The sequence below is a fragment of the Phoca vitulina genome, unplaced genomic scaffold (assembly GCF_004348235.1).
Source record: "Phoca vitulina isolate PV1807 unplaced genomic scaffold, GSC_HSeal_1.0 scaffold30, whole genome shotgun sequence".
NCBI classification, from domain to species: domain Eukaryota; kingdom Metazoa; phylum Chordata; class Mammalia; order Carnivora; family Phocidae; genus Phoca; species Phoca vitulina.
The window spans coordinates 23,467,533-23,495,468 of NW_022589733.1; the positions used below are offsets into that span (position 1 = coordinate 23,467,533).

The following is a 27,936-nucleotide window of genomic DNA, read 5'->3' on the forward strand; positions in this document are numbered from 1 at the left end:
GAAATGACCTACAAAAAGAAAAATAGAGAAAATGCACTGACAGAGACACAGACATACACTCACATCCCCAGAAGGGCTTATACATTGTTCAAGTTCCAGGGAAAGCTGTTCTCAGCTTAAAGTCTGAGGAAAAAGAAGCAAAGAATATGTTCTAACTGCTTTCAATTGAAAAGTAGTAATGTGGGGCGCCTGAGTGGCTCAGTCGGTTAAGCGTTTGCCTTCAGCTCAGGTCATGATCCCAGGACCCTGGGATTGAGCCCCGCATCGGGCTCTCTGCTCAGTGGAGAGCCTGCTTCTCCCTCTCCCTCTGCCTGCCACTCTGCCTATCTGTGCTCTCTCTCTGTCAAATAAATAAATAAAATCTTAAAAAAAAAAAAAAGGTAGTAATGTGATCAACTACAATTAAAACAAAAAAGAAAGAAAAAATAAGAGTGAATGTGAATCTCCAACAAAAGTAAATTTATTCTACTGCATCTTGCTGTGGCTATAAAATGTCAAACAATTTCAAAACTGCAGTTATCAACAACAAATCTTATAATGAAACCCTATCATGTCAATATGATCAATGTTACAGGACTGACTATGCTATTAAAAAAAAAAAAAAAGGAAACCACAGGCCACGTCAGAAGCCCTGAAAAGTTCCCCAGCCTACTCTTCATTCTTTGTAACTCCTGAAGAAGTCCGTCTACTTTCCAGTACCTTTATAACTGACGGCATCCATTACAGATCAGTCCAAAACTATAAGATTTATATACCAGGAACCACTAACGGCCAAAACTTGGTAAATTTTGTGATTCCCCTACTCCTACCTATCTGTGATCACTACAAATTGCTGCCTCAATCCCTTCTCCTCGTGCCAAAGGAACATCATCGCATTCAAACTTCGCAAAGTCTTCAAAATAGATACTACTGTCCCCCACTTTACAAATGATAAACTGAAAATCAGTGAAGGAAACAGTTGCCCAAGTACCAAAACACGAATTCAAAAGAGAGAGTCTTGGCACCAAAAACTGTTTCCGTTATTTACGCTTTCAACACGCTGGGTCTTCCCACCTTACAGTTGGTGTGTCGTTTACGTCCATCCCGCCCCTTGTCTCACCCACCCCTGGACCTAAAAGCTGGGCAATTTCTGTAAGTCTGATTTTGATCCAGGCTTCGTTCCCACCTTGGAGACGGAAGTGGGAGCCGACTCCTGGAAGCCGTTTTCGTACCCAAGCATTCCCCTCCACCGCCTCCCTTGCCCCGACCTTACGGGCCTAGGCTGCTTCAAAGACCCTGGCCAAAGGCTCGGCCAATCCTCCTACATGACCGCTCCCTGCCTCCCCAGGCCCGGGAAAATTGGGAGGCTGCTTCTTTACCCTGCAGCAGGAAGGATGGCGTAGATATCCGACAGATGCGGAGTTCTTTCAAGGCCTAAGCCACCGCCAGCTTCAACCCGCCGGCGTCCGCCATTAGCTCTTAAGGCAGGGACCTTCCGGCGGGCGCGCGACGTATAAAAAGTCTCCCAACCGGCGCCTGAAGAATATGTATGTAATTTTTTAAATGTTTCTGTCTTTCTTCGACACCACATAGAACATTAGTTAAACATACCTTATGGCCGTCACTTTTCCCAGGAGAACAGAAAACAAATAGACCTTTTAAAGTGTACTTAACAACAAAAAAACTACCCATAAATCCATCGGGCATTTTCTTGGGCAGTCGCAAAGACCTGGCGCGCAAACGAGGCCGGGGCCTCGCGGGGCCGGAAGCACGGAATGGGGACCAAGATGGCGGATTTCGATTCCCCTCAGAAGCTGTCAGGGGTTCCTCCGCCCGAGGGGATGGGAGGAGGCCGCTGCTCGGAAATCTCTACCGAGCTCATTCGCTCTCTGACCGAGCTGCAGGAGCTAGAGGCTGTATACGAACGGCTCTGCGGCGAGGAGGTGGGAGGGGGCTGAATCAGGGGCAGTGGGCTTGGAGCCGTCAGTCTTGGGAATTCCGGGCTGTGGGAAGTTCTCTCTCTGCCTCTGCCGAGGGAAACAAAAAAGCACTTATTCAAGGAGTGTAGTTGAGTGTATTTGGGGGGACGTGACATCTCTGTTCGCTTGATCTGGTGTCCCTAAACTTGTTTTCCCTGTTATCTCGGCGATCTGCTTCGCTCCCCTTGATGCCCCTGGCCCTTAATCTAGATTAAGTTTCTTGGCTAGAGCAGTTAGACTGACAGCGTCAGTCTCGCTTGCTTATCAAAATAAGCAAGGCGCTCTTTTGCTTATCAAATAAGCTTGCTTATTTGCTTATCAAAATAAGCAAGGCGCTCTAGCATTGAATTAGCAATTTAAAAATTACGAAACGCGTTCACCGTGTTCTCATTTAAGCAGGAAGTCATTGTAAATAAATTTAAGCGTTTTAATACTTCTGTGGGGAATGATTTGGGGGTGTAATTTTAGCGTTTCGGTAAGTCCGCAGCTTTGTAGAAGCTTGAGGTTTTAAGACAGGCACAACTGTCTAATCGGACTAGTAACTTTCATCTCTTGGACCCGTGCATTGTGTCAGATAGGGGCATGGACTATATTTATTCTCTTGAGGATTTTTTGCAGCCTCCTTCATTTTCCGTGGCAACCTGATGCTGTCAATATATTTTTAAATATCATTTGGGTTCCTTGCCACTCAGAAGAAAGAGATCCAAGCTCTGATCTAAAAGTTTAGTACCTGTTCCCTAAACTAAACTTTTAATTAAGGTTGAGTACAAAAGGCAGTTTCAGCAGGAGGGAGGGGGGATTATTGATATCTAAGAATATTTTCAAATATTAATTTGCACCAACTCAGGCAGTTTATGGTAACATTTTTCAGCAAGATGTGCTTTATAAAATTTAGTACTCTAACAGTCCTAAGCGTGCATTCATTGAGTCAGTCAATTTTTAAGGTGAAATTAAGTCCATCTTACAGACAGAATAATATTAGTTCTGTATTTGTATTTGATGACTGTCAAGGGGAAGTTCCCCTCTGGATCCTACTGAACTATTTTAATAGAAATGTGTAGTTGATATTGATGGCTATTAATGAACAATATTTCACATACTATGCTGAGCACTTTATGTTTGTTACCTTGTTTGGCTCTCGCAACAGTCCTATGGGATATGTATTACATTTTACAGATGAAGAAACTCAAGCATTTAAGAAGGTTAATGTCAGTTGCAGTAATGCTGTAAATAACTTCACTGAGAGAATTATGTATTTATCCCTTCAGGGTACTGACTGTACACTATGAAGAGACTTTTTGTAACTGTCACTTTGAAAGTTTCATTTGTTTAGCCATTATATTTTAAATGCCTTCCTGCATTAGGTACTGTGCTAATTATACTGAATAAAAGTTTAGTTCTGTCTTTGTGTTATTCATCTGCTAGATGGAATAAAATACACAGAAGCTAACAGTCATCATGCAGTGTGATAAATGCAAAAATAAAGTATTGGTTAAAGTCCTAGGAGAGCTCAGTGAAAGGAAAGACATTTGAAATGGGATTCACCCTTCAGCTAAGTGGTTGGGTTAGATAACTCTTAAGGTTCCTTCTGACCATTCTGATGACAAAATGTTTGTCTGTGTTTCAGAAAGTGGTAGAGAGAGAATTGGATGCTCTTTTGGAACAGCAAAACACCATTGAAAGTAAAATGGTCACTCTCCACCGAATGGGGTGAGTCTCCCAGCTCAGCAAGAGCTATTGTAATTCCGACAAGGACCACTGGATAAATTACTGTTTTTCCTAACTTTCTGTTATAAAATGCCACTTGACTTTGAAATGTACAGGAAGATTATTTCAAGGTTAAGTGAACACTTAAGGGTATAGTCAAGTGGTTCACAAAGTGTCCTTGGAAGTTTGATACTTCCAAGTATCAACTTGTTGGAAATGCAAACTATGAGGCCCCACTCAAAACCCACTGAACCAGAAACTCTGGGGGTAGAGCCCAGAAATCTGACAAGCTTTTAACAGACACACCAAGAGATCCTGATTATGGTTCAAGTTTGAGAACCACTGTTTTTACAAACTCTGTGTATTTGCTAGTCATAAAAATTGCTCTTTGATCCCGTCACCCTCTTTGATTGTTGGTTAGTGCATTTTATACTTAGCAGTGGGGAGCATCTGTTCTCTGGTTCTTTAGCAGTACCTATATAGGGGTCTATTTAGTAGTTATAAAAAGTAATTTTTTATTTAGTATAGAACTCAGTTTTCAGTAAAATCCTCTTTAGGAAAAGTTGTGAGTAGAGTGAACTGAGCTAAAAGTTGTGGGGAAGTACAAAGACAGTAGAAGACATAGTCTCCATTTACAAAAAAAATTTTCCATCTCATATTCCTACCTTCTGCCCCTATGGATGTGTGTGTGCTGACATGTGTCTCCAGTCCCAACCTGCAGTTGATTGAAGGAGATGCAAAGCAGCTAGCTGGAATGATCACCTTTACCTGCAACCTAGCTGAGAATGTATCCAGCAAAGTCCGTCAGCTTGACTTGGCCAAGGTAATCCCATTGAACTTCTGATGTTTTAGTAGAGGGCAATAGAGAAGCCACCACATTAGAAATTAGAGCAGCACCATTAAACCTGACAGAGATGGCAGAAGAAGAGAAAACTTCAGACCAATACCTCTTATGAATAAAGACATAAAAATCCTCAACAACACACAAACCAAATCTAGCAACACATAAAAAGGATTATACTATGGGGCGCCTGGATGGCTCAGTTGGTTAAGCGTCTGCCTTTGGCTCAGGTCATGATCCCAGGGTCCTGGGACCAAGCCCCGCATCGGGCTCCCTACTCAGCAAGAAGCCTGCTTCTCCCTCTCCCACTCCCCCGCTTCTGTTCCCTCTCTCACTGTCTCTTTCTGTCAAAAAATAAATTAAAAAAAAAAAAAAAAGGATTATACTATGACCAAGTGGAATTTATCCCAGGAATGCAGGGTTGCTTTAACATCTGAAAATCAATTAATATATCCACCATATCAGTAGAATAAAGGACAAAAACCGCATGATCATCTCATAAACTCAGAAAAAGCATAAACTCAAAAAACTTGTAATAAAAGGGAACTTCCTCAACCTGATAAAGGTCATCTACAAAAAACCCACAGCTAACTTCATACTTACCAGTAAAAGACTGGGTGCATTCCCCCTAAGATCAGGAATAAAACAAGGATGTCAGCTCTTGCTTCTTTTCTTCAACATTGTACTGGAGTTTCTAGCCAGACATTTAGGCAAGAAAATAAAATAAAAATCATCCAAATTGAAAAAGCATATAAACCATACATTTAACTTTAGATTTTTCTAGTAGCCATTTTTCTCAATTTTATTTTCTCTTTCTTTCTTTCTCTTTCTTTTTTAAAGTAGGCTCTGCACCCAACATGGGTCTTGAACTCATGACCCTGAGATCAGGAGTTGCATGCTCTACTGACTGAGCCAGCAGGTGCCTCACTAGTAGCCATTATTTTAAAAAGTAAAACAGAGAGGCACCTGGGTAGCTCAGTTGGTTAGGCATCTGCCTTAGGTTCAGGTCATGATCCCCGGGTCCTGGGCTTGAGCCCCACATCAGGCTCCCTGCTTAGCAGGGATACTGCTTCTCCCTCTCCCTCTGCTGCTTCCCCTGCTTGTGCTCTCTTGCTCTGTCAAATAAATAAATAAACAAAATCTTTAAAAAATAAAAAGGCGCCTGGGTGGCTCAGTTGGTTAAGCGACTGCCTTCAGCTCAGGTCATGATCCTGGAGTCCCGGGATCGAGTCCCGCATCGGGCTCCCTGCTCAGCAGGGAGTCTGCTTCTCCCTCTGACCCTCATGATCTCTCTCTCTATCTCATTCTCTCTCTCAAATAAATAAATAAAATCTTTAAAAAATAAAAAGTAAAACAGAAATAGGTGAAAATAATCTCAGTAATGTTTTATTTAACCCATTATATCCAAAATATCATTTAAATATGTGATTACTTTTAGATTACTTTTAAAATGGTATTAATGAGATATTTTGCCTTCTTTATTTCTGTACTAAGTCTTTGAAATCCAGTGTGTGTTTTACACATCTTAATTTGGACTAGCCACATTTCAAGTGCTCAATGGCCACAGATTGTTAATGACTACTGTAGTGAATAGCACAAGATCTGGGCTCTTGAATAAGTCCCAGCCTCAGTTTTCCCCTGTGAAATAGCATAACTCTTCCCAATCTATTTGTTGAGATTCTGCAAAAATAACTTACCACAAAACACTATGGCCATACAGCCACCAAGTCACATTATTAAGATTTCTTTAAAACATTCTTGCTTATTCTAGGGCCTCCTGACTGGCTTAGTGGGAAGAGCGTGTGACTCTTGATCTCAAGGTTGTGAGTTCTAGCTCCACGTTGGATGTAGAGATTACTTAAATAAGTAAAACTTTAAAAAAAAATCTTGCTTATTCTAAAAGAAAAATATTTTCCATATGTTTCACTTATTTTATTACTTGGTTTATAATGTCCTCTTTCCAAATGTTAAATACACTCCGATTCCATTATTAATTTAACAGCATCAGCCAAATACAAATATGGCTTGTCCCTGTTCCTGCTTCCATTAAAATGAATGATCTGGTCACATAAATAAAATTGTATGATACCTGTCAGTGCTATTAATCATCATCAATAACAGTTTTGTGAGTGGTAGTGGTTTTGGTTCAGGGCCTCTGGTTAACCAGATTCTGCCCCTGAATCTCCCTACCTTCTGAAGAGATATTCTGAAAGAATAGGACATTGTTTTAAGCACCAAGTCTTTTTGCAGAACCGCCTCTATCAAGCCATTCAGAGAGCTGATGATATCTTGGACCTGAAGTTCTGCATGGATGGAGTTCAGACTGCTTTGAGGAATGAAGATTATGAGCAGGCTGCGGCCCACATTCATCGCTACTTGTGCCTGGACAAGTCAGTCATTGAGCTCAGTCGACAGGGCAAAGAAGGTGACATCCATCCCAAACTGTTGATTTCTACAGTTTTTACAAGCGTCTGTAATCTGATTTAAGTACCTATCATTTCTGGGTTAGTTACAAGCATCTGTTATCTGAGCAAGGCAAACTCAACCAAGAAAAGGGCATCTGTTAGGCAATTTCCTTGTCTGGTACTCAACCCTATATAGGTCATAGGCCACCCTAGGACAGGTGTTGTTATTCCCATTTTATGGAAAAGGAAACTGAATCCACATCTACTGTCCTCTGGCCAGTGGGTTCTTTTCACTTGACCATATCACCTACTTACAAAATTAAATTCTTAGCCTGGCTTTCTAGGCCTTCTGTGATTTCAACCCACCCTGTCTTTCTCACCTTGTTTCATGCTATTCACTCATGCATCCATTCAATGTGCACATATATAGAGTCCTCTATATGCCAGAGTATATATTACTTGCAATACTCTACAAATATTTTTTTTCATCTTTTTATTTCTGTTCCTTTGCTCATTTCATTCCCTTTGCTTGGAATGTAAGTTCCTCCTATTCAGGTATCAAAACCCTGCCCATCTTTAAAAGATGGGATACCATTTCTGGGAAGACTTTTCTAATTAGTTCAACTAGAAATGTGACTTGTGAACACTTTTCTTATTACACTTATCATACACTTAGTTTGTTATAGTTATTTGTGCCACAGATCTTATTTCTTTTGCTGATTATAACTTCTGTATATATTTCGAATGAATAATGGTGCACAAAGTGGCATAGACCTGACAGAGTACCATTCTTTACATTAATTCCCATTTTCCTCCCAATGTGCAGGCAGCATGATTGATGCCAACCTGAAATTGCTGCAGGAAGCTGAGCAGCGTCTCAAAGCCATTGTAACAGAGAAGTTTGCCATCGCTACTAAGGAAGGAGATCTGCCCCAGGTGGAGCGCTTCTTCAAGATCTTCCCACTGCTGGGTCTGCATGAGGAGGGATTAAGCAAGTTCTCAGAATACCTTTGCAAGCAGGTATGGCCCCTGATTGCTTGGTAGGATAGTGGTATGATTCTCTGCCTGCAGATTGGGGCACTGTATGGATCCAGTTTCTGTGGATACTTTGTCACATCTGGATTTAACTCCCCTTTCCTGCTCTCACTGTAGCCTAGCAGGACTGGATGTACACGTTCATTCAACACTTATCTAGGCATGGTCTAGACATCTACTGATGTACATTAATTTCTGACAGACCAAGTGAAAACATAGGAAAATTAAAATGCAAATTCTCGGGGTGCCTGGGTGGCTCAGTCGGTTAAGCGACTGCCTTCGGCTCGGGTCATGATCTCAGGGTCCTGGGATCGAGCCCCGCATCGGGCTCCCTGCTCAGCGGGAGGCCTGCTTCTCCCTCTCCTACGCCCCCTGCTTGTGTTCCCTCTCTTACTGTCTCTCTCTCTGTCAAATAAATAAATAAAATCTTTAAAAAAATAAAATGAAATGAAATGCAAATTCTCTGACAAGTTGAATCACCCTTTTTAAGCTGTCAGCCAGGAACTGGCTTCTTTTAAGAGCATTCAAAGTTGTTGGTTACTCTTTTTAAGACTTCATAACCAGGCTTGAGTCTCAACATAAGCCACATTGAGATGAAGGAGGTGAGATCACTTAGGGTTAAATCCTGAAAAAGAAACAGGTTTCAGTTAAAGTCTCAGCCCCTTCCCCTTGACCTTAGATGGAAAGAAGCAAATCTCAGCAGGCATGTATGCAGAGGGTTATTGTTTGTAACTCTGTGTCAGAGTGTATTGTGCCACTTCCCCTCCAAATTCTCTGTAATAGAACACTGTTCTGCATTAAGAAAAATGAGATAGTTCCGTATGTGCTGACATGTTTCACTCTCTGATGTATGGTTAAGTTAAACAACTATATGCAACATTTCTGCTTCAAATGACAGAGGTGGCAATAAAAATATATGTTTGTGGGGCGCCTGGGTGGCTCAGTTGGTTAAGCGACTGCCTTCGGCTCAGGTCATGATCCTGGAGTCCCAGGATCAAGTCCCACATCGGGCTCCCTGCTCAGCAGGGAGTCTGCTTCTCCCTCTGACCCTCCCCCGTCTCATGCTCTCTCTCTCTATCTCATTCTCTCTCTCAAATAAATAAATAAAAATTTAAAAATATATATATATATATATGCTTGTATAAGCATAGGGTATTTTTCAAAGGGTTAACAACGGTTATCTCTGGAGAAGAGACTTAGGAGACTGAGAGACATAGGTAAGAGGAAGAATTGCTTTTCACTGAACACTCCTTTATTCCTTTTGAATATTTAAGTGTGTATGTCTTAACCATTCTAAAAAATTTATTAAAAATAAAATATAAGGGGGAGATGGGGTGGCTGGCAGTATTTTTTATCAGTACTTTGCCACCTGGGACCTAGAAATGGCTTCTACTTTAAATCCCTTAAAAATCCCTTCTGCAGTACCCAGCTTCCTTGTCCTGCCCAATGAAGCACCATTAATGATAACTGAGTTATCCTTTGAGGTGATTATTGGAAGTGGGGACTCTCTCCTTTGGGTAATGACAATACATATCTTCAAAGAAAAGGAAAGCATTATTTATGTCTTTGCGTTGAAGAAGAGTTATCACTGCGCTCAAGTTCTTTGTCTTGCCTGAGGCCCAGACAACTCAGAGCCCCCAAGGGAGGTTCCTCTGTGCTGTCTAAGCTTTCAACCATCAAAGCAAACATGGGAAAAAGGAAGTCAGTGGGAGGTCTTTTTGGAAAACTGAGACTAGCCTTTGATCTGAGAACTGCTGTGGATTTTCTGCTTTTTTCAGGTGGCCAGTAAAGCAGAGGAGAATCTGCTGTTGGTGCTGGGGACAGACATGAGTGATCGGAGAGCGGCAGTCATCTTTGCAGATACACTCACTCTTCTTTTTGAGGGTAAGTCTCTTTTTCCACTCCAGAGAGACTGGAGACATTTCTACCTAACACCCATATCCTAGCTTTTCTTTTCTCCCTGTTAGCCTGATGCCTTCAGTTTAATCCTGTAGCTTACTGTGTATTGATTGATACATTGGAGAATTAACTTTCTAATTCAGTATCTAATTAGCAAAAATTAGAGTCTCTCAAGTGTTTTGCTCCTCCCTAGCCTTCAAGACCCAAATGCTAAGAGTAAATTTAACCCTAAAGTAAATTATTGGGAAGAGAGTGATGCTGATTTCCAAAGATGCTCTATTAAACTATCAGCATAAAGTAAATGCCTTCTGATTTACCAAGCACTGTACATATTAAACAGACAAATTTTGCTTAGCGACTCTCAGCATTGGCAAGAACCATTTGTATTCATTTTGGGAGGTGAAATAGCCTTAAAGGGTTGAGTTAGACCCAGGTCAATCCTGGATAGAAGAAAGTTTATTTTGTGAGAAGAATATTTGGAATCCAGCCCTCTCATTTTCTCCATTCTAGGTATTGCCCGCATTGTGGAGACCCACCAACCAATAGTGGAGACCTATTATGGGCCAGGGAGACTTTATACCCTGATAAAATACCTGCAGGTAGAATGTGACAGACAAGTGGAGAAGGTGGTGGACAAGTTCATCAAGCAGAGGGACTACCATCAGCAGGTGAGTAGGAGAAGCTGCAGGTGGGTTTGGAAACAGTGTGAGCCAGGGATACTGAATAAAATAAATTGGGGGTGGGGTAGGGAAGGGATGAAAAAAGAGGTAGATAGAAAAATAAATACCAAATGCAAACTGCCTGCATCTTGCCCGTCGCCAGCTTACTTTGGATTTGAGGTGTCCTGATGATATAGTACAAGATTGAGAAAGAAGTAGAAAGGGCTTCCTGAAAGAAACACAAAACAGAAACATTAGAGCACCTCTCTATCACAGAATGTGCAATAGTGCCTTCTCGTGATATAAGGAGAATTTTACTTCTTGTCTCTGATTTCTCCTTAGTTCCTTAAGTGCTCACAGTAACACTTGCTTTTTTGTGAACTTTATTTCTCCTTTCCTTTGAGCAGAGGAAGTAAGAGTAGGATTTAGAAATAGGAGTAGCCCATACAACTTTATTTCTAGAACTCTAGGAGACTAGATAGTAGTTCATTGGAACACCATTAACATCGCTTTAAAGTGCAATAATAAAGGAGAGCATTAGCATCTAAATCAAAAGTAAATCTTTGGTTCATCATCCTGAGAGCCTACTTTTGGCTTGCCTGTTAAGCAAACTAAACTTAAACATTCTTTTATGTCAGAAGTTTGGAGGGACCAGCAAGAGGAAGATAGACGGAGGGTGGGGAAGAGCATTCTCATTTCTTTGGTATATTGCAGTTCCGGCATGTCCAGAACAGCTTGATGAGAAATTCTACAACAGAAAAAAGAGAACCAAGGTAATAATCCTGTTTTCTTTAGCCCATAGGAGTTTGAATTGGTAATCATGTAACATTCAGAGACTGCTCTATTATAAGGTGGTCTGCGTTTTAGAAATATTTTATCTATGACTCAAGCTTTTACTTTTTTCTAATAAAAATATGCTCGTTAGGGGCGCCTGGGTGGCTCAGTCATTAAGCGTCTGCCTTCGGCTCGGGTCATGATCCCAGGGTCCTGGGATGGAGCCCCGCATCAGGCTCCCTGCTTGGCGGGAAGCCTACTTCTCCCTCTCCCGCTCCCCCTGCTTGTATTCCCTCTCTCACTGTCTCTCACTCTCTGTCAAGTAAATAAATAAAAATCTTAAAAATAAATAAACAGGGGCCCCTGGGTGGCTCAGTCGTTAAGCGTCTGCCTTCGGCTCAGGTCATGATCCCAGCGTCCTGGGATCGAGCCCCACATCGGGATCCCTGCTCGTCGGGAAGCCTGCTTCTCCCTCTCCCACTCCCCCTGCTTGTGTTCCCTCTCCCGCTGTGTCTCTCTCTGTCAAATACATAAATAAAATCTTTAAAATAAATAAATAAATAAATAAATAATAAAAAAATTTAAAAATATGCTTGTTAAAAGAAAATTCAAACATTATAAAAATGTATTCATTCAATCAGTAAATTTTTCTTAGTACACATTATGGGTCAAACACTGGTCTTTGGTACTGGGGATGTGGCAGCAAGCAAAGTAAGCAAACCAGACATAATTCTTTCCTTGTGGCATCTGTAGTCTATAAAGTAGATAGTAATAATAGCTAACAAATATATAGTGTTTACTATATGGCACACATTGTTTTAAACACTTAACAAATATTCAGTCATTTATTCAGGGGTTTCTCATCCTCTGTCCTATTGTCGTTTTGGCTAGATAATTCTTTGTGAGGGAGGACTGCTGTGGATTGTAAGATGTGTAGTAGTAGCATTCTTGGCCTCCACCCACTAGATGCTGGCAGCACGTTGTCACCAGACACTGCCAGATGTCTAGGGAGTGGAGGGTGGGGTGTAAGATCTCCTTCAGTTGAGGGTCACTGATTTAATCCATAAACATTTTTTACAGAAGAGGAGACTGAAGCCTGAAGAGGTTAAGTGACTGGCCCAAGGTTGTACAGCTAGAAGATCGCAGAGCCAGGAATAGAATCCAAGTATTCAGACTCTAGAGTTCATATTGTGAATCATTGTGATATACTAAGTATAGTGTGCAGGAGAGCATGTAATAAAGGGACGTAACCTAAGCTGATAAAGTTCAAGGAAAAATCTCTGAGGAAATGACCTTAGATCTGAGACCTTAAGAGTAACTAGAAATGGGGCGCCTGGGTGGCTCAGTCAGTTAAGTGCCTGCCTTCAGCTCAGGTCATGATTTCAGGGTCCTGGGATCGAGCCCCACATCGGGCTCTCCACTCAGCGGGGAGTCTGCTTCTCCCTCTGCCTCTGCCTCTCCCTGCTTGTGCTCACTTGCTCTCTCTCTCTCTGTCAAATAAATAAACAAAATCTTAAAAAAAAAAAAAAAAGAGGGCTCCTGGGTGGCTCAGTCATTAAGCGTCTGCCTTCAGCTTAGGTCATGATCTCAGGGTCCTGGGATCAAGTCCCGCATCGGGCTCCCTGCTCGGCGGGAGGCCTGCTTCTCCCTCTCCCACTCCCCCTGCTTATGTTCCCTCTCTCACTGTGTCTCTGTCAAATACATAAATAAAATCTTAAAAAAAAAAAAAAAGAGTGACTAGAAATAAGAGGTGAAGAGTTTTCCAGGTGGAGCAGGGAAAACATGTGCAAAGTCACTGTGTATTTGAAAACCTGAAAGAAGAGCAGTGTAGTTGAAGTACAGAGTTGGGGAGAGCCTGAGTTGAATCCAGAGAGGTCGTTAGAGTCAGGCCACTCAGGTCCTATATCCTAAGCGCTATGGAAATCATATGATTACAGTATGACCAAATCTATGTTTTGAAAAGATCTCCTGGAATTCAGTGTAGAAAATGAGCTAATTTGTGTGTATACTGTGAGGGAGGGGTTCAACTTCATTTCTTTTAATGTGGATATCAGTCATCATCCCAGCACAATTTGTTGAAAAGACTATTCTTATTGAATTGTGTGAGCACTCTTGTTGGAGATCAATTGACCATAATGTGAAGATTTCTGGACTCTAATCTATATGCCTGTCCTTATGGCAGTACCACACTGTCTTCATTGCTGTAGCCTTATAGTAAGTTTTCAAATTGGGAAATATGAGTCCTTCAACTTTGTTATTTTTTTCAAGATTGTTTTGGGTCTTCATCTGGATAGATGAATGGGTGTGGGACACAGTTTAATGGTGTATCCTAAAATCCCACCACAGCTAAATAAGAGGTTGGAGAGGTGTGGTTCCTTTCATATGAAGCATAGACAATTTTTACTCAAACCACTAACAAAAATACAACTCCCAGTCTCTTATTTAGCCCTGACAGTATTTTAGCGGGTGAATGGTTCAGGTGAAACAGGTAAGTGGAATATATGGTTGACAGCTGTCTCTCAGTATCCAGCAGAGCCAGGATAACCATCTGGCAGAGCTGACCCTTCTGGGCCTGGTGGGAGAGGGAGTTTGAGACTCTGTTTGCCCTGTAGCTCTTATATCTGGCAATCCAGTGGCCTCCTGCTTATTCCTTCTGCTCCATGTATCTCAGGGAACTGGACCCTATCCTGACTGAGGTCACCCTCATGAATGCCCGCAGTGAGCTGTACTTACGCTTCCTCAGGAAGAGGATCAGCTCTGATTTCGAGGTGGGGGACTCCATGGCCTCAGAAGAAGTAAAGCAAGGTAAAAGGCATGTCCCGTATTTTCTGGGAGGGCTAGGACAGAGTTGGCACTGTTTTCTAATGGTTAAGCCATAGATCTTGTAACAAGGAAATAACTAGGGCTTCTTAGCCTCTGTGGTCTGTGGGCAAACTGACTCCCAAAAGGAAAGATAGACTTACTGAATATTAGAATTGGACTGGGTCTTTGAGGCCATTTAGTCATTTTACAAGTGAGGAAAGCTAATGCCCAGAATGGTTAAATTATTTTCCTCTGATCTTTTCTGCACACCATGTTTTCTCACCAGCTCTGATTTAGGGATTAGCATTTAATTTAAATAGGTGATATAGAGCACCTGCTGGCTCAGTCGGCGGAGCATGTGACTCTTGATGTTGGGATTGTGAGTTTGAGCCCCACATTGGCTGTAGAGATTACTTAAAAATAAAATCTTTAAAAATAATAATAATAAATAAAATAGGTGATTTGCACACATGCTGTATAGGTAGATAGAGCAAAAAGATATACTTAATTCCATAAGGGAACTTTTGGGAGTGATAGGAATTTTTAAAACTGGATTGTGGCTATTGTTAGAAAACTCTATAAAGTTACTTTAAAAAAAAACATTGAAATGTACACATACAAGGTGTGAATTTTATCGTATATAACACTTAAGGGGCGCCTGGGTGGCTCAGTTGGTTAAGTGTCTGCCTTCGGTTCAGGTCATGATCCCAGAGTCCTGGGATCAAGCTGTGCACACTTGCTCTCGGTCTCTCTCTCAAATAAATAAAATCTTTTAAAAAAAATAACACTTCAATACAGTATTGAGCCATAATATTGAGAAAAGAGTATATAGTTTAAAGAGTATATGAAAAGAGTACATAGTATAAAGAAAGCCTTTCACTCCCTCCCTCAGTCTCCCAATTCCCCCAGTCACAAGTTTTGAAGGGATAAATACATTGGAAAAAAATGTGTACCACAGTCCAGTTTCATTTACAAATTGATTCTCTGGATTTTTTAAGAAGACCATTTAATTCCTGCTGGTTAAGTATATGCAGGATTCTCTGAACTAGAGACTTGAAATTAGCACAGCATCTGTGGCATTCTACGTGACTTATGTCAATAATACATGGCAAGGCAATTATTTATATGACCTAGTATGGTATTGCTTTGATTTGGTGTTTAAGGGAGGATGTATGCTTTTTTGGAGTTTGATGCGCATTACTATTCATACTGACTGTCACTGTTCAGAGCTGTGTGTCCAGTACAGTAGCTACCAGCCCCATGGGACTGTCTAAATTTACATTTAACTAAAATTAAGAATTCCGTTTCTCAGTTAACATTAGCCACATTTCAAGTGCTCAATAGTGGCTACCATATTAGACAACAAAGATACAGAACATTTTAATCATCACAGAAAATTCTGTTGGACAACACTGGTTTAGAGAATGAAATATAGTGTACCCGATATATTTCAGTCTTTGCCCTGAAAACTTAAGTATTTTAAGGCTTACTAATTAATTCTAATGGGAAAGAAGTAAAAAGTTCTTTGTACAGAAACATTTACTATGGGGCGCCTGGCTGGCTCAGTCAGTGAGTGTGCAACTCTTGATCTCAGGATTGTGAGTTCGAGCCCCATGTTGAGTACATAGATTACTTAAAGATAAAAATCTTTTTTTTTTTTTTTTTAAAGATTTTATTTATTTATTTGAGAGAGAGAGAACGAGAGACAGAGAGCATGAGAGGGAGGAGGGTCAGAGGGAGAAGCAGACTCCCTGCCGAGCAGGGAGCCCGATGCGGGACTCGATCCTGGGACTCCAGGATCATGACCTGAGCCGAAGGCAGTCGCTTAACCAACTGAGCCACCCAGGCGCCCCAAGATAAAAATCTTTTTAAAAAATTACCATAATCTCCAATTACTGTGGTTTCCAGTTATCTCTAATAAGGACAAAACATTTAGAAATAACCCAGGTGTCTAAAGATAGAGTTTAAAAAAATGTTGACTACCTAATAAAATATCACACAGCCATTAAAAATAAGTAAGCTTAAAAAAAAGATAAAAGAAGCTGTGTGTACAAACGTTGAAAATATTTATGATATAATCTTTTTCTGTTTTTTAATTTTGTATTTGAGTATAGTTGACATACAATGTTACATTAGTTTCAGGCATATATGATACAAACTTTTTTTAAAGATTTATTTATTTGCTTTAAAGAGGGAGGGAGGGAGAGCGTGTGCACGCAAGCGCACGAGTAGGAGGGGCAGAGGGAGAGAGAGAGAGAGAATCCTCAAGCCGACTCTCCGCTAAGCACAGAGCCCTATGTAGGGCTCAATCTCATGACCCTGAGATCATAACCTGAGCCAAAATCACGAGTCAGACGTTCAACCTACTGAGCTACCCAGGTACCCCAAGGCATATATGACATAATTTTTTAAAGCAGAATACAAAATTTGTACTGTGATTCTAATCATGTAAATTATGTACAGAAAGGAACCTGGGTAAATGAAAACAGTTGAACTTTTTCCCTTGGGGAAGAAAAGTGAGTATCCCTTTGCTGGCTGTCCCTTAGAGCACCAGAAGTGCCTGGACAAGCTCCTCAATAACTGCCTGTTAAGCTGCACCATGCAGGAGCTAATTGGCTTCTATATCACCATGGAGGAGTACTTCATGAGGGAGACTGTCAACAAGGTAGGACAGAGGACACACCCCTTGGAAATGGGACTTCCCATGCAAGAAGCCAGGCTGAAGGAAATGGCCGAGGCATGTCACATTTCTTGGCCTGCTTTGAGAATACCCTTGCATGCAACTGAGCAGTACCCCTTTGTATGATTAGAGGGCATTTTTAGAGTTGTCATGCTCTTCAAAGACCCAGCTAGGATGTCTTTCCCAAGAATCACAAAAGAACACCTCAGCTCCTCGGGGAACCTACTTGTGCCCTGCCTCCCTGGAAGTGTGTGGGTGAGGAACCTCGGGGAAGAAGGGCCTTTCCTGATGTCTTACATCCCAGGTAACAGATGACCCCAGGGCAAAGGCCCTAAATACTTAATGTCCTAACATAGTCATCAGTAGGGGAATGAGCTGTTTTGGCAAGGAGGATCCACACCAAGCTGTGACCAGAGTAAGCCGTGTTGGGAGAAACAAGGACAAGCTCAAAAGGGAGCAGAACCAGAGCCTATTCCAGAACCACTAGAACAGTGGCATGCAGAACTGGAGCCCTCACTGGCTGCTTTGCCTTTTGGTTAGGCTGTGGCTCTGGACACCTATGAGAAAGGCCAGTTGACGTCCAGCATGGTGGATGATGTCTTCTACATTGTTAAGAAGTGCATTGGGCGGGCTCTGTCTAGCTCCAGCATCGACTGTCTCTGCGCCATGATCAACCTCGCTACCACAGAGCTGGAGTCTGACTTCAGGTAGGACCGACTCCCTTTCTACTTCCTAGGAAGCAAGAAGGTCCTAGTGGTGATTGATTCCTGAGGCCCATGTTGCTTCCTTTTTTTCCATATGATTCTAGTTCAGTGCTATATAGGATATAAGCTCCTAGCCATGGTACAACATCCTTGGGTCCAGGCAGCTGTACAGCAGCCAGGTATCTACGCTCCCTGGACTGGATTGGAGGGGTTACTGGCCCTCAGGCCTACGAAAGAGAACAGGCAGCTCAGTTGAAGGCAGTAGTTGTAATATAGCGATCATAGTTCCATTGCTGCAGACCAGGCACTATACTAATTTCCTGCTCTCATTCAGTCCTGATAACAACCCTATGATGTAGGAACCCTTAGCTCTCTTACAGGTGAGGAAACTAGGGCTCAGGGAGATCATACACCTCATAAGTGGCGGAATGTGGAATAGAGCCCGGAACTGACTCCCAAAACCTATTCTCTCACCACTTACATGGTACTGCCTTTCATTAAGCTGTATGCCTCCTCTTGAGTTTGTTGGAGTTCAGTGGCGATAACTGAAATCCTCATAGGGAATAAAGAACTGACCAATCTCCTCTATATGTTCTTGTCATATCAAGTGCCCTTGAAAGGGTGTTGGTCTCTCTCATACCCTGGATGCTGAAGTTCTCCTACAGTGGTCTCAAGGATTGGTTATTCCCCCAAAAGAGCAGCTCATACTGCTTTGTTAGGGTTGTGGGTCCTCTGGTCCTGCTGTCCTGGAAGCCAGATTGAGTGCTGTCAATCTCCATATGCCATTCTGCTCCCCCCTCCCAGGGATGTTCTGTGTAACAAGCTGCGGATGGGATTCCCGGCCACCACCTTACAGGACATCCAGCGCGGGGTGACGAGTGCCGTGAACATCATGCACAGCAGCCTCCAGCAAGGCAAATTTGACACAAAAGGCATTGAGAGCACTGACGAGGCCAAGCTGTCCTTCCTGGTAGGTAGCCACATAGGTTGGGAGCTGGTCCGTTTATTTCAAGAGGTTAAACTATGACCTCTAAGCCACAGTATAATTAGCTTTCAACTAGAGACTTATCATCCAGTGTCTCTATAGAAGGAAAACTCCTTTAAGGAAAGCTCCTCCTAGAAGGTTCTGAAACCACTTCTTATCTAGGGACCTATTGCTGAGCAACCCAATCCAGGACATCACTGTTCCCTGCCTGGAAGGCTGGGCAGCTCAACTCTCCCAAGTGCTCATTCCCAAGAGCACTATGAAGCTGTTCAGGGGGCTCCACTGAGTATCAAGCTTGGCTTGCATCTGCCACAGAACTGACCGTAATATCTGTGGCAAGCCTCCAGACCACTTCTCTGAGGGCAGTCCCACAACATGGGGGATACCGATCATTTAGGCCTAGTGGGGCTGTTTTCCTAGCACACTTCTTAGGCTTTCAACTTCCTCAGAAAAATGACCTTTTTAAAGCACTTAGCCAGAAGACGGACAAGATGAAGCAGTGTCTTACCGGTTGTATGACAGGTGGGAAGGAAGAAGCATGGAAGGATGAAAGGGTTTATATAAGGTTAACAGCCAGTTTGTGATGAGCCAAAAGAATACAGATGAGTCCTGAGCCTGTGATCCGCCCTTTCTGGCACGTGCTGTGTTGGCATGAGTGGTAACAGTGCTGTCAGAGGTCATTCTGCTCCACCCCCACAGTGGCCAGGCTCTGAGTCTTCTTGGCTCCTGCGGTTCAGAGCCTGAAGGAAACATCCAATAGCAGAACTCTCCATCTGTAGCCTACAAATGGGGGTCTCTGCACACCCTGGGGTTAGATGCCAAATCTGTACTCTAGAAGCAGGGTCCTTGGCTTTTATCAGCTTCTTAAAGGTATCTGTGACCCCCAAAAGAGTTATGTTGTTTTCAGAGACAGAAGCATAAGTATACTAGTACCTACCCACCTGTGCAAGTTAACCCACAGTTAATATTTTGCTAAATATTATCAGGCAGATTCAGTATGGAGGCTCTTTAGGCAGCCCCACTCTCTTCCTGTCACTGAAAATATTTTCCCTGAGCATGGGTTCTAGTGATTTGGGACGTCCTGGTTGTTTCCAAGAAAGAGGATCATCTCCAAGAAGCTTCTGAAATCCAACACCTTTGGAGAACTTTGCCAAAATGTCTGGCAGCCAGTTTCATATGATCATGAACTGACTTAAATTTGTCATTTTGTTTGCATTCTGTTGTTTCATTTTGTATAGCACTTACTTTTATTCTTTCATTTCTCTGCTCAGAAACGACCTCCTAGCTACTGACCACCTCAAAGCTCTGCCTCTTTGCTTGGTGGTTTATTGACAGCCTCCGGAGTCTCACCATCCTGCCACTCTAGTGCTATTCTCCTCCCCTTGGCCCCACAAGTCCCCATTACAGTGGCTGCCACACAGACAGCTTCATTGTTTGAGGGCCCAGAAGATAAGACCAACAAGAAAGGTGATGCTAAATGCTTGGTGACAGGTTTCTAGTTTTCCTGACGCCAAGTACTTAAAATGTCGTCACTCCCACCACGGCACTTATTTCTTATGTCACCTTGATTCATTTGGCTGTCAAGATGAATTCCCCAATGGTGCTGATGTATCAGTCACCATGAGCTGGGGATAAGCCCAGTGAATCCATGCTTACAAGGACTGTCAGTAAAAGGAAACTTTGAAATCAATACCTTTTGAACTCAAATCCATTTTCCCCTTATGATAGATTTTTCTTACGGCCTTAAATGCCTTGGAGACATTTAAGTTGTGGCCTTCATCCTTGAACTGTCATGACAGTGCACTTATTTCTCTGCAAGCTCGTGATGTTAGCAGCCTTGTGTGTGGCATGCTAACGAAAGGCTTTAAGTCTTACCCATCCCCCATGAAAGTGGCCTCAGCAGCACTGCCAGCAGCGTGATCTTTCAGTATTGGCTGCAGGACAGTGATGAGGGAAGCACTCTTGGGGACACAAGGGGGTCATCCTAATCTCAATCCCTGGGGTTTTAGGATTATTCTTCTTTTACCCCAAAATCCTGAAGCTTCTAACACCTCTCTTGAAAATTGGCTCCTCCCTGCCTCACCCCTGCCTTCATGGTCATGCCACCAGCACACCAGTTCAGAGACAGTATGATCCTCTCAAACTCTCTAATTCCACTTCCTCCCAGCCTCTAGATTAGTATTCCCAAACCACAGCTGTGCTAATGCAGCATTCACCGGGTAGGTAGTAATCCTCGGTGCCACCCTGTTGTCCACAGGAGAGCATGGCTCCCAAGTTCTAGTCTGACTTCACTCACCTCTGCAGTTTTACCTCTTGCCATTTCCTGCACATATCCGTGCACTGACTCTGCTGATCCCCAAATACCTTTTGGGGTTTTCTGCCACTCTGCAACTGTTTATGCTATCCCTTCTGCAGAACACATTCATTTACTCATTCATTCTCGACGCTTCTATGTATCAGGCACTGTTCTAGGCTCTGGAACTGCACTGCCCAATGTAGTAGCCAGTAGGCAGAGGTGGCTATTTAAATTTAAACCAAAAATCCAGTTCCTGAGTTGTACTTGCCACATTTCAAATGTTCATTAGCCTCATGTACAGATAGCGAGGGCTACTATACTAGACAAGATTTAGAATATTTCTATCATCAAGAAAGTTCTGTTGGGCCGTGTTCTACTAGAGATATAGCTCTAAAGAAAACAGAATAGATCCCTGCCTTCATGGCACTCTCATTCTAGCGGGAAAGGCAAACAAGAAGCAAACAAAATAATACTGGGTAATCCTAAATACCATTAAGAAAATATCAAAGGGACTGACAGTGCACTAGAGAAAGGCTGATACGGGTAGAGAAGTGTACTCACCCTCAACTATCAGAATTACACCAGCCTTTTTGAGCTGAATTAAATTCATCTCAGTTACCACCTCTGCTATGGAGCTTTCCTTAAATGCCTTAGACCGAAATGTTTCTTCTAAAGTGCCATAGCAATTTGTGCCTTAATCATCACTTTTGTTACATGCTGCTTTTTATGATTGGTATTTCTGCACCGAGCTTCTAAGGCGATAGAGTTATGAAAGAAGGAGCTCATGGCTGAGACGAGAGTAGGGAGACCTGATTTCTCTTCCTGGCTCTAGCTGTGTGGCCTGTCACTAACTTACCATCCTCTCACCCTGCTTTATTCTGCATTGTGTTTATCATGACCTGGTATTTCTTATCTGACTTGCCTTCTGGAATGTGAACTCTATGAGAGGGTAGATTTTTTTTTTTTAAGATTTTATTTATTTATTTGAGAGAGCATTTATTTATTTGAGAGAGAGAGCATGAGCAGGGGGAGGGGCTTAGGAGGAAGCAGATTCCCCACTGAGCAAGGAGCCAGACATGGGGCTTGATCCCAGGACTCTGGGATCATGACCTGAGCCAAAGGCAGACGCTTAAATGACTGAGCCACCCAGGCACCCCAGGAAGCATTTCTTAAATAAATGTCAGCCTTTGCCTCATTGATCTGGGCTTAGAGCCCAGGACTTCTCCCAGACCTGTGTGCCTAAACATGGAACAAAAAGACCTGAAACCTTGGGTCACTACCCCTGAGGTCAGATGGCTTTGCTGCCTTAGTGTCAGGCACAGGAGAAAGGGCAAGCCTGGTTCACCATTCTGCCCAGTCTGAGACCTTAGCGCCCTTCCAGATGACATTGCTGTGCATGTTCCTTAGCCCCCCTCTGAGCCTCAGGAGTACAGCTGTCAGCCAGTCAGCCAGCCTGCACTGGAATGGATACAGACACCAGTGAGCAGGAAGTCACATTCTTCTGTCCTCATCTCCCAGGTGACCCTGAACAACGTGGAAGTGTGCAGTGAGAACATCTCCACGCTGAAGAAGACGCTGGAGGTATGGAGAAAATTGCCTCTCAGTTTTCAGCAGCTGCAGCCTCTCTGGGCCTGCCCATGGAGGAGTCCTGTGCACTGGTTCTTATGGGGACTGTGCATTCCCTGGCATTGAGCTAGTCTTCCTTCAGAGCACTTGAGGGGATTCACTTGGCGGTCAACCCACAAGTTGGAAGATGAGAATTCAAATTAGTGCTTCCAGCACATAAAGCACATATTTGGCCTGTGACCTCTGGCAAGTCCCTTAACTCCCTGAGCCTCAGCACTCTCATCTATAAAACAGATCTCCTTCCTGCCCTCATTTGGGTTTATTGGGGGGCCTAATTAAAAAGGGGTTGAAAGCACTTTAAAAAATGATAAAGTCCCCTAAAAATGTTAGGAAATTAAGATCAGGGGCGCCTGGGTGGCTTAGTCATTAAGCGTCTGCCTTCAGCTCAGGTCATGATCCCAGGGTCCTGGGATCGAGCCCCGCATCGGGCTCCCTGCTCAGTGGGAAGCCTGCTTCTCCCTCTCCCGCTCCCCCTGCTTGTGCTCCCTCTCTCACTGTGTCTCTGTCAAATAAATAAATAAAATCTTAAAAAAAAAAGAAAGAAAGAAATTAAGATGAAATAGGGTTTACCAAACCCTGTACAAATCTGTTGCTGTTACCATTATTTTAAAGGAAGGCTGCATAGTGGTAGAAATTGCTTGGCCTTGGAAGTCAGGTGCCCCTGAGTTCATATCTCCGCTTGACCACTGACCAGTTGTGTGGCATGAGGCAAGTTCTCTAACCTCCCAGAGCCTCAGTGTCCTCATGTATAAATAGGGAGAATGATCTCTGCCTCGCAGAGTTATGAAAATTGAATGTGATAATATAAAATACCTGGTATGTGAGAGGCACGCAGGGGTAGTTAATAACTACTAATAGTTACACGTAACAGCACGAAGCAATCATTTTGCTAAATATTAGAAAATGAAGGGCCCAACTCTCCCCCACTCCGAAAGTCTGCCTCTGGGAGAGGAGGGAAGCCAGGGCCCTGCCGCCCCAGCAGACACTTCTTCCAAGGAGGATATGTTACTGCGGAGGCACAGGGCTCAGCGCACAGGCTGATGGTAAGTGCCGGCTTGAGGGCTGGGCACACCGAGGGGCCAGGAGCCAGCACGGGGGGGCCAAGTCCTTGTAACTGATGCAATTCCTGAAGGAGGCTCAGAGAACAGCCAGATGAGAGATTCAGATTAGGAATTTATCCCAAAAAGGCCTTAAAATGGAATAAAATAAGAGTGATATTTACAAAATACCAAAAGCATAGTATCTGTCACACTGTATGTGTTCAACAAGGTGGCTGTCATCATTGTTGAGTCACGGCACCTTAGATTATATTCCTGACTTTGTCCTTAACATTAGAATATTCAATTTGAAAGGAGTATTTTGGGACATGTTAGAAATTCAGAACTGAGCCAGTAGAATTAGCCAAGTGAAAGAAAAGGAGAGCAAAGAGCTGAAAAAACCATTCCCATAAATCCCACCCACCTTAGATTTGCATTTCACGTGTATTCTTTCTGAACCCCACCAGCAAACCTGTGAGATAGGTCAGGTGGTGCGATGAGGTTAAAAGGCTAGGTAAAGATAGTGCATATTGGAGCTGCCGTGAACTGAGGGCTTCCGCCTGTCTCTTGCACACTGCTGCTTCTGCGGTAGCCAAGACAGCAGACTTCTGTCCTCATCTCCTAGGTGACCTGGGAGCTCCTGGCAGAGCAAACCATGGCGAGTTCCAAGCAGCTGCACTTGTGATGTTCTCTATACCTTTAGGAATAGTGTGGGGGTTAGGGACAGGCACTCTGGAGCCAGAATCCCAGCTTGAATCCCAGCTCTACAGCTTAACTGCTGGGTGGCGCTAGGCAAATTATTAACTCCTCTGTGCCTCAGTTTCCCCATCTATACAAAGGGATAGTAACAGTACCTACTTCATAAGATAGGTACTTTATTATTTTTTTTTTAAAGATTTTATTTATTTGACAGAGACACAGCGAGAGAGGGAACACAAGCAGGGGGAGTGGGAGAGGAGAAGCGGGCTTCCCACTGAGCAGGGAGCCCGATGCGGGGCTCGATCCCAGGACCCTGGGATCACGACCTGAGCCGAAGGCAGACGCTTAATGACTGAGCCACCCAGGCACCCCAAGATAGGTACTTTAAGTAATAAATGCTTTAAACAGGCTGACATATAGTAAGCACTTAAAATTTAGCTGTGATCATGATGATCTCCCTTGGGCAGCCAAACCAAATTATTTTATTTTTTTAATAAAGATTGATTTATCAGGGTGCCTTGGTGTCAAGAGTCAGACGCTCAGCTGACTGAGCCACCCAGGGGCCCCAGGACCAGATTATTTAAAAAGCAGAAACTGTAACAATAAAAGCTAGTGTCTCCTTAGTGTCTGCTAGTAGCCAGGAAGTGCACTAGGCACTTTGTGCATCATCTCCTCTGACTCTCCCAGCTACCATGGGGACAGGAATTTGTGTGCCCATTTTATACACAAGGAAATTGAAGCTCAGAAACTTTAAATCACTTGACCAAGGTCACTCAACCAATATGTAGCTAAGCCAGGATTTGAAGCTAGGAATGTCTGACTCTAAAGGTATGAAAAAACTTCCGGTTTTTATGTTTCTTATTCACACCCCCCTGGTACCAATACTGTCACCTTACAAAGGGGGACGAGGGGGCCAAGTGGCTAGCCACTGGGATAGTATCCAAGTTTTCTGAAACCTATCAAGGACTCTTGCCTAGGATGGACTATAGCTGTTCCCAGAGAAAGCTGGAGTTGGGAGAAATGGCTGGTTGCACGTGGGTATCCTCCCCACTCTCCCTGCACCCACACAGCCCAGCCATGCTTGGAAGCCTGATAACTGGGTACTCTCCCCTAGAGTGACTGCACCAAGTTGTTCAGCCAGGGCATTGGAGGGGAGCAGGCCCAGGCCAAGTTTGACAGCTGCCTTTCTGACTTGGCTGCCGTGTCCAGCAAATTCCGAGACCTCTTACAGGTAAGCCCCAGAATCAGTTGCTGACTGAATCCTGTGCCTGTGTGTTGCTCTGAGAATATTGTTACCGGTTTATTATGGGATCAGTGTATAGAAGGAAACAAGGAGAAATGAGGGGGTAGCATGCAAGACACTGAACTCGAGTCCCTTTAAGATTAAAGGTTTTTCAGCAGTTGTCATGCTGACAAGCCAGCATTTTGGTCCTCTTGAGTCTCCACTTGGCCCCCAGTGCCAAGAGCCCAGAAAGGTGCTCAGATGGAATGGAACTACATGGTTACTCGGACCTGCTGCTTGGCCTTAGCCAAAGGTGCTGCCTACTATCAGGCACTCAGAAAACTCTTTTTTTGAGTTTGCCAAACCCACCCCATAGCCTGGACCTGAACTGGCACAGATCTGGAAAGGAACGGGTTGTTTCTGACCCCTTCGATTAGCATTTTCTGGTAGACTTTGGACAGGCCCACAGGAAAGCCTGAGAACTGGAAGAATGCCCTGGCAGTCACGGGATGGATGGAGCCGAAGAAAGGAAGGGCAAGGTACACGCGTCTTCTTTGTCTCATGTGTCTCTGCCTCGTCCCGCAGGAAGGGCTGACAGAGCTAAACAGCACAGCCATCAAGCCGCAGGTGCAGCCTTGGATCAACACCTTCTTATCTGTCTCCCACAACATCGAGGAGGTCAGCCTGACCATAGGCAGCCATCAGGCCCAGGATTACTCCTCATTCTCCCAACCCCCCGGCTGGAGGGCCGTGGAGCTGTCTGCATAGACCAGCCCTTCCCTGCTTCTCTGGAGGGAAGTTCCATGGAAGTATAATATACTTCTATGGATGTGAATTTCAGCCTCTCCCCCTGGAAGACTAGGTTCTTCCCAGGAAACAGTTGTTCCTGCAGACAGAAGGGCTCTGAAAGACACCTGTAGGGGCTTTGCCATGACCTGACACATCCTCTTTTATTGAGGCTTTTTGCCCCACCTATCAGACTTAGGAGCTTTTTTTCTAGCCTAATGATATCATTCCTGCAGAACATGAGATGCAAAAGGAAATAAAAGGCCAGGAGCTTTACCGTATTGTGTGGGCCGCTGCTGCAGCCCAGGGCCATTTCCTGATCGCAAGTGTGATGTAAAAGCAGCAGCGGCATACGCCAGCTTGGACATCCAAGCTGCTTTTAAGCTGGACGAGTCAGAAGCTAGAGAGGACAGGCCTCTTCCTCTGTTGTTTTAGAGGGGTGAAAGTGGGGTAGGGTGAATGGTACTTTCTGGAGAGACCCCCAGTGACCCAGCTTGTTTCCTGACAATAGGAAGAGTTCAACGACTATGAGGCCAATGACCCTTGGGTACAACAGTTCATCCTTAACCTGGAGCAACAAATGGCAGAGTTCAAGGTGAGCAGGAGCTTAGAGACCAGGTTATGGAATTACCTACCTCTGCCCAAATCAGCAGCCTTTGGCTTCTCATCCCACCCTACTGGGAACCCCCAAAACTCTTCCAGGCCCCAGCCTGTAGACATACTCCCCCAACAGCCTCCTGTAACTGTGCCTACCCCCCGAAGACTCCTGTTCGAGGCAGAGGGGCTTAGGTAGGACTCTAACTAATGTCTAGCCTCTGTGTGCAGGCCAGCCTGTCCCCAGTCATCTATGACAGCCTGACCGGCCTCATGACCAGCCTTATTGCAGTCGAGTTGGAGAGAGTGGTGCTGAAATCCACCTTTAACCGGGTAAGGTCCAGGGAGTACAGGTCCCCAGCTCTGTTGTTTTTCCTCCGAGGAAGACAAGTCCTGCCATCCTAGGACTTGCATCCCCTCCGTCTGCTACCCGCAGGCCCTGCATATCTAGCCCCAGTCCTGCCCTGGCATCTGAGGCCTTGGAGCTGACTGAGGCACCACATGAGGGCCAGGCCTTGAACACTGACTGAGCCTGTGCCCCCTTGCAGCTGGGCGGCCTGCAGTTTGATAAGGAGCTGCGGTCACTCATCGCCTACCTTACCACAGTGACCACCTGGACCATCCGAGACAAGTTTGCCCGGCTCTCCCAGATGGCCACGATCCTCAACCTGGAGCGGGTATGTGTGGCTCCCTTGACCTGGCGAGGGAAAGGTAACTGGGAAGAGAGGCAGAAACATTTGGATCCCTGCCTCTCCCTCAAAACCAAGTGTCCACCAGCAGCCCAGCCCTACAGAGCACCTTCTTCCTGGGCACCACCCCTGCTCTGCCTCTGGCGGAGCCCAGGGCCTTCTCTCAGGGTAGCCTCTCGTTGCTGACTTGTCTTATGTTCTTCCCCACAGGTCACGGAGATCCTAGATTACTGGGGCGCCAACTCTGGCCCGCTGACGTGGCGCCTCACCCCTGCCGAAGTGCGCCAGGTGCTGGCTCTGCGCATGGACTTCCGCAGCGAGGACATCAAGAGGCTGCGCCTGTAGCCGCCGGGGGCGCCCACCTGGCCCGTCCTTCTTCAGGCCCCTTCCCTAAGTGGCCGCCGCCACAGAGCTGAGCAGGCTGTCTGGCCTGGGCAGCTCTGACGGAGCAGACCTCCGCTGCAGACAGCAGGAAATAAGGCTCAGCTCACTCTGCTGTCTGCACTCAGGCCTGTCTGGGTGGTGCTTTGCAGGTAGC

The 27,936-nt window shown here is 44.3% G+C and overlaps 2 protein-coding genes across 2 annotated transcripts in view; one reads left to right on the top strand and one right to left on the bottom strand.

Annotated features, from left to right (window-relative positions):
* Window positions 1–1,476, bottom strand: part of SF3B3 (splicing factor 3b subunit 3) — a 43,463-nt gene extending 41,987 nt beyond the window's left edge. Inside the window, exon 1 of the mRNA XM_032424231.1 lies at window positions 1,359–1,476. The gene's annotated coding sequence lies outside the window, so the exon portion shown is untranslated. The remainder of the gene's footprint in view (window positions 1–1,358) is intronic.
* Window positions 1,477–1,695: 219 nt separating this feature from the next.
* On the top strand, window positions 1,696–27,823 carry COG4 (component of oligomeric golgi complex 4). The gene is made up of 19 exons (XM_032424291.1): window positions 1,696–1,922; window positions 3,586–3,668; window positions 4,374–4,488; window positions 6,757–6,931; window positions 7,738–7,931; window positions 9,725–9,830; window positions 10,356–10,513; window positions 11,219–11,277; window positions 13,950–14,083; window positions 16,627–16,745; window positions 17,301–17,467; window positions 18,269–18,434; window positions 22,264–22,326; window positions 25,222–25,338; window positions 25,915–26,007; window positions 26,627–26,710; window positions 26,941–27,042; window positions 27,258–27,386; window positions 27,609–27,823. Exons 1-19 carry the CDS (start codon window positions 1,755–1,757, stop codon window positions 27,741–27,743), a joined length of 2,367 nt encoding a protein of 788 aa, XP_032280182.1. The 5' UTR covers window positions 1,696–1,754; the 3' UTR covers window positions 27,744–27,823.
* Window positions 27,824–27,936: the final 113 nt, after the last annotated feature.